The sequence below is a fragment of the Salvelinus alpinus genome, chromosome 33 (assembly GCF_045679555.1).
Source record: "Salvelinus alpinus chromosome 33, SLU_Salpinus.1, whole genome shotgun sequence".
Lineage (NCBI taxonomy): Eukaryota > Metazoa > Chordata > Actinopteri > Salmoniformes > Salmonidae > Salvelinus > Salvelinus alpinus.
In genome coordinates this window covers 22,769,461-22,776,508 of record NC_092118.1, presented here as the reverse complement: position 1 = coordinate 22,776,508, position 7,048 = coordinate 22,769,461, and the positions used below count along the sequence as shown (strand labels likewise).

The 7,048-nt window shown below is 40.4% G+C and overlaps 1 protein-coding gene across 1 annotated transcript; it reads right to left on the bottom strand.

Annotated features, from left to right (window-relative positions):
* Positions 1-2,772: 2,772 nt before the first annotated feature.
* Positions 2,773-5,098, bottom strand: LOC139562801 (large ribosomal subunit protein P2-like). The gene is made up of 5 exons (XM_071380859.1): positions 4,873-5,098; positions 3,965-4,088; positions 3,767-3,815; positions 3,440-3,535; positions 2,773-2,891 (listed from the first exon to the last, which is right to left on the bottom strand). Exons 2-5 carry the CDS (start codon positions 4,085-4,087, stop codon positions 2,815-2,817), a joined length of 345 nt encoding a protein of 114 aa, XP_071236960.1. The 5' UTR covers position 4,088; positions 4,873-5,098; the 3' UTR covers positions 2,773-2,814.
* Positions 5,099-7,048: the final 1,950 nt, after the last annotated feature.

Here is a 7,048-nt window from a genome sequence, read left to right as displayed (position 1 = left end):
GCTACCGACTTCGGCTTGCCTCAAGAAAAAATGTTGTGTGCCTGAACAACCGAAAAAACCCGAAGCCGAAGAAAGTATTCCAAACCTCTCTGCCAATAACAGCTAGTTTTCCGTTTTCCCCTCCCCACTCAGACCATTCCCAGACAGTCATAGCAACATTTCTTGAGAAATTGCTCTTTGCTATTAAGATATGATTATTTCGGACCATTTCAATTGAAAACAATCACAGTAAGGTACTTAATTGTTAGCCAGAAATGATTTGATATTGAGATAACGGCTGCATTGGACCTTTAAGAGATTACATCTTACCTCAGGAAACCCTTTGAGGGTGGTAACTGTAAAAGTCTATACCCAGGATACCCATTAAGGGTGGTAACTATAGGAACATGGTAGCATTATTTACATCAGGGGAATTTAGCAGCCTATTTGCAACACATCTTGTTTAATGTACTTCGATTTTCATGTGTTTCACTTGCATTCAGTAGTCTATGAATCACATGGTTATGAAGGCATAAATGTGTATACTTATATTAAATGGACAAAAGGAACACCTATGTGAGAATACTATTCATTGACTACAGCTCAGCGTTCAACACCATAGTGCCCTCAAAGCTCATCACTAAACTAAGGACCCTGGGATTAAACACCTCCCTCTGCAACTGGATCCTGGACTTCCTGACGGGCTGCCCCCAGGTGGTAAGGGTAGGTAACAACACATCCGCCACGCTGATCCTCAACACGGGGGCCCCTCAGGGGTGCATGCTCAGTCCCCTCCTGTACTCCCTGTTCACTCATGACTGCACGGCCAGGCATGACTCCAACACCATCATTAAGTTTGCTGATGACACAACAGTGGTAGGCCTGATCACCGACAACAATGAGACAGCCTATAGGGAGGAGGTCAGAGACCTGTGTGGTGCAACGACAACAACCTCTCCCTCAACGTGATCAAGACAAAGGAGATGATTGTGGACTACAGGAAAAGGAGGACCGAGCATGCACCATTCTCATCAACCGGGCTGCAGTGGAGCAGGTTGAGAGCTTCAAGTTCCTTGGCGTCCACATCACCAACAAACTAACATGGTCCAAGCACACCAAGACAGTAGTGAAGAGGGCACGACAAAACCTATTTCCCCTCAGGAGACTGAAAAGATTTGGCATGGGTCCTCAGATCCTCAAAGCATTTTACAGCTGCACCATTGAGATCATCCTGACGGGTTGCATCCGTGCCTGGTATGGCAACTGCTCGGCCTCCGACCGCAAGGCACTACAGAGGGTAGTGAGTACGGCCCAGTACATCACCGGGGCCAAGCTTCCTGCCATCCAGGACCACTATACCAGGCGGTGACAGAGGAAGGGCCTAAATATTGTCAAAGACTCCAGCCACCCTAGTCATAGACTGTTCTCTCTGCTACCGCACGGCAAGTGGTACCAGAGCGCCAAGTTTAAGGGCTTATAAGTAAGCATTTCACTGTAATACCTGTTGTATTCGGCGCATGTGACAAATACAATTTGAAATGTGTGTATGTAGTTCTGTCCTTGTCTATTAATGTATGTATTAGCCTGTGATGTTTTATGTGGACTTTAGGAAGAGTAGCTGCAGGCTCATGAGCTCAACATTTGTTATAGTACCCATTCAAGACAAGTGCCTAGGGAGACGGGTTGTTTCTGGACAGGGCCAGTAGCAGAAGGGTAAATGGCGCCATCTGCTGTTTTATCCATGAATTTAACCTTTTACCACACTAGCAACTACTGAAATCATTGTGTAGTAGCAGTCAAATGAGTCGACAATCAATACCTGTCACACACCTTGACTATAATTCCCAAAATAGAATTAGATTCAAACTGTACAATAGCAAGCAAATGACTAATTGCACCTTCACATGGCTGCAGTGCAGCACCAAGCCCAAAAATGTATTAAAGGTACCTAACGTTACACCTTACAGTCCAAGGACCTTACATGTTGCTTAAAGGCGATGTGGCTCTGGAAGCCTAAACAGCCAAATACTCCATCTAAACCTGAATCGATTCTCAATTGTGGTACAATTCTATAAACATAAATCCCTACTTTCATATCCCAAAATAATTTCACAAACGCTAAATACACTTGCTGTACAGTTACCAGTTGCAGCCAATAGTATTTTTCCAGTGACAACCCTTTTGTAGGGTCCATTTACACACGTTAGGAGACGCAGATGGCCAATTAGCACAGGTAGTGAGTAGACTAACTTCAATCTGTTTTCTGTAACACACTGTAGCATGGAGATACTGTATGTTTGTGTGGGAACATTTACATTTACATTTAAGTCATTTAGCAGACGCTCTTATCCAGAGCGACTTACAAATTGGTGCATTCACCTTATGATATCCAGTGGAACAACCACTTTACAATAGTGCATCTAACTCTTTTAAGGGGGGGGGGTTAGAAGGATTACTTTATCCTATCCTAGGTATTCCTTAAAGAGGTGGGGTTTCAGGTGTCTCCGGAAGGTGGTAAGGGAACACATCCTTTTTTATTACATTTCTATCTGATATGAAAGATAAGGTCCTTTTGCTGTGTGGTAATGTTCAAACTGAGCATCCAGGGCTCGTAACAAAATTCCCCAGTACAGAGGGAACCATCATCCAATGACTTGTGTAATGTAATGGAACAGTCATGATCAAGGGCTATGCAGCACCCAACTGCTTCAGCGCCTGACTGTGTTCAGATGGAAAAACAAAAAAGTTTCCTTTCATTAAGCAAAATACCCAAAGCAGAAAATACACGGTACATTTAGCCTTTTCCACAAAGTTTATTTCAGATTTTTAACAAGTTTAGTCGAACAGGCCGAATCCCATGTCGTCATCAGATCCCTCTTCAGACTCCTCCTTCTCTTCCTTCTTCTCCTCAGCTGTAAAGAGATCACAGTAATCAATTAACAATACCATCTTCACCAAATACATTGTCTGAAAACAGAGATATTCAAAGCTAGTTATAGTGAAAGTAATATAATAAACAGTTTCCCAAAATACATGTTCATAAACAAAATAAACTACCCTTTATGAACTAGTAATGCGCTGATCAGCCATTTATCAATCCGAAACTGACCTGCTGTTTTTAAAACGGTCCCATTCTACCAGCCTTGATGTAATAAAAATAATGATCCACGCCAATTAAAAAATCCATGCATTTAGCAATGAAACTGTTTTAATGCTATTTGCATTGAGACCGTTCTGGTCATTACTATAACATTTCCCATGTATTTAGTAAAGGCAAATAAGCTTTAGCTTGCCTGACCAAGTGCCCAATAGATATTGAGCTGACCCACACATCAATATCTATAACTTAACACCCCATTAGAAGGCATTGAGCCCAGTTTGGTATGAAAAATGATGTTAATCCAAAAGGTCAACTTGACAAGGATCTAGAACACTCATGTGGGCTCTGATGTATGCTCACCTGCAGCGGGGGCAGCTGCTCCAGCAGCAGCGGCTCCACCTGAGCTGGCCACTGCCACAGCACCACCAGCTGGCATACTGGCCAGTTTACCATAGCCTGTCAGAGAAATTACAGTTAACTGATTTAATTACAACTATATTGTTGTATATACCAATAACTAATAACACTAATACAGTGGCTGATAAGCCTTGCTAGAGTTTCAAAGCAAATTTCTAGCAGATTAAACCACCAGTGTGCTTAGTCCAGAATGACCATTTCAGGTTCTAATTTTAAGTAGATGTTCTCTTCAGTGACTTTTCATTATGCATTGACAGTTCTGCAACTCACCTTGGGCAATCACCTCCTCCACATTTTTGCCACTGAGTTCAGTGACGACCTGAAGGCGGGAAAAAAGGGGTCATAAATTAGTGGTCCATAGAAATTGCAAGCATGTTTTCTGTTTGAGCTCAACTTTCAGAACACACAAGTGGTGCGTTTCTTTTACTCAACACTGAGATAAGGTAAAACATGTGTTATTAAGCATACCTTCTGCATGCGTGTGTTGTCAGCCTCAATGCCAACACTTTCCAGGATCTTCTTGATGTCCGCAGCCTGTGGGCTGGCATTACCACCGAGGGCAGAGAGCAGGTATGCAGCAACGTAACGCATTCTGCAATACAGGTCATGATGCAGTTATACATCATATGACAAAAAAAACCAGGGCATTAAAAAATATATATCCAATACAGTTAAGTTACTTTAGACAATTACAAGTAGTACACATGCGTCTCAAAGGGAACGTCGCAGTATAATCCTATAACCTGCAGAAAACATTATAACAATTGTCCATGTCATACCCACAGATCATCAAGTAGCTAGGCCTATAAATACCTACTTTGCATTTGTTTCAAGAGTGATATTTATACACCTTCTCCAGAATCTAAGTGAGAAATAATACGTTTGTTGGGCATCTTTACCAAACACTAGGACTCGTTACCTTACTCAAAACATCTGATAGATTAGCTAACTAGGTAACGTTGGCTAGATAACTGAGGTTAGCAAATTAGCCAGTTAGCCGAGCTTGCTAGCGCACTGTCCACTAAGTTCCAAGTTAGTGAGGTTGTCACTGATAACTGTTATTTCTTCAATCAGAATATGAAGATGTGGCATTGAAAACCTCCCTAGTGAATAATGTTACCAATCACTGAGCTAGCTACAGTTTTGGGCCTTGTTTCTTTGGGGCAATAGTGAGAGCGAGTACACATGGTGATATGTCATGGCTATTAGATAGCAAGCTAACTGGCTAGCATGCTCCTCTCCAATACGTTATTTGCTGTCCAATTTTAGGTTAGGGGTAAGACAAATATTTGAAGGGAATGCCTACGTTATGGTGCCGTGTTGGACTTATTTTCACTGGGTGTGTATATGCTAAATTGCCTTTAAAAGACACTCACTTGACACTGAGAAGGCAGATGCGTGTTCACGACGAGATTTGCACAGGCGGAAAGAAAGTTCCAAGGCAGGGGGTAAACGGAAAAACGCGTGATGGGCGGGGAAATCAAATTAATTTTGATTGGAGGAGAAAATTCCAACAGGGTGGACTTGATTTGCAAGGCGAAGTGAGGAGATGGTCCGGATGCCGGGCGGCGTCAACCCAATGAAAAATGTCAGAAAAAAAACACATTTAGGGAAACTGGAATCACTACATGGTGATAATGATACGCCGCATGTAAGTGATTAGGCCACTGTTCAGTCCAGCAAAGTGCCATTGACTCTCAGTGGTCAATAACGGGACAGATGGAGCTGGGACTGTGCTGTGACCTTAGAACAGACACCTAATGTAGACTACATTAGTACCAACATAGTGCCATACTCTATGAAACGGCACAGAGCCCTTACTAGAGTACCATTCTTGCCTCTGGCAATATGACATAATATGGCATCATCAAAATTTGGTATCAAACTAAAAACGTGGGCCTCTTAAACAAAAAGGATGTTAAAACTACAATTGTTAAAGGAAATACACAATAAAAGTGATGGTAATAGTAAGTTGAGAATAAAAAATAAGCAAATAAAAACATTTTTCATGGTATAATTTATTTTGTGCAGTTTTTGGATCTAAATAATTTTGATCTAAATAATTATATACATCCACATCAACGTAACACAATACAAATGGACAGAATAAACTGAGAGCAGCACATTTTGTAAGTAGACCTAACAGTCCAAAACAAGCAAACATTCAACATCATATCAAATAGTTCTCATAAAAGTTGCAAGTTTGGTCTTGGTACTCAAAACAAGAATATAACAGTCAGAAAAGGAATACAAATAATTTCAGGATTTTTTTTCTCTCATGAAAATCCTTTGTAAAAAATAAAAATATCAAAAGAAAACACTTAGAAAAATATTTTATTGACCCTTCCAAAATATAAGAGGGTAGAAACCTGAGGGGTGTTTCACAAAGCTCTAGGAATTGTCAAGGTAGAGGGGCAAGCCGACACGTAACCAACTTGCTATTGGGTGCCAAATCTGTTAAGCCTTTGTTTATTTTACACATCTGTTTAAAAGTATGAATAGAACATAGAATATTTTCTTTATGAAGTGAAGAAAACTTTAGAGTGAAGGAAATACTAAATGTTTCATGATTTAGATGAATACATTTTATTCAAATTCAGCAAAAACGTACATACAGTACATTCACAAGTGACCATAAAATTAAAATACAATCTATACTATTCAGTTGAAAAATAACATATCTGGAATTGAAATCAGTGATACCAAATTAAGTTCCCATCTTAAAGGGATAGTTCACCAAATGGGACATGTACCTAATTTTATAGGTCAACAAGTATATCATTCAAACCTGTAAGTCAGCAACCAAAAATATGGCTTTGTTAACTCAACCACAGCTTAGCAACAGCATAGCAACGTTATTGGTCTTTATTTTGAACTGTATTAATGAAGGTGGGTTTCACATACCAGTAGATAACATGCATTTTTTTTAATGCATGCCATTCAATAATGGGTTTACTCGCATTGAAAGATAGCAGGTAGCACCCTATTTCAAACAACCATGCTGGTGGTAGTGCAATTGTCTTTTTCTCGTTTATGCTTTTTGGAAACGTCAGTTTGTGTTGGACAACAATGGCATTTGTGTCGTCGCTGCGACAAGTTGGCCGACCTACTGTAAACCCACCTTGAGTGAGTTGGCCACACCTTTGAAGTGTGAATAGTGCAAAATAACTCAAAGAAATGAGAAAAAAAATGGCTATGGGAAAGCAGCTTTCTTTGGAAATCTCAAAATCCACTGACCCTGTTCATGAAATACCGCTCTGGTTTCGAAAGGTTCTGACTTATTGCTCTTTTGAAATATTTAAAATGTCAGGTTTGCCTCAGGTCTCAAAATTGTATACTGTCCCCCCTTACTGTCATAAGGGGAAAAGGTTATCTGAATTTTAAAAGACTGATGCTGTGCTTAGTAAGCCTTCTCCCAGTCCACTGAAAACCTACACATTTGAAGGCTCTAAATGATTCATGGGATGCAAAAGCTAGAAGTTGCTGAATATTTTATGAGACAGCAAAATCTTTTTTTAAAGCTTGTAAGACAGTAAAAACATCAGCACGAAG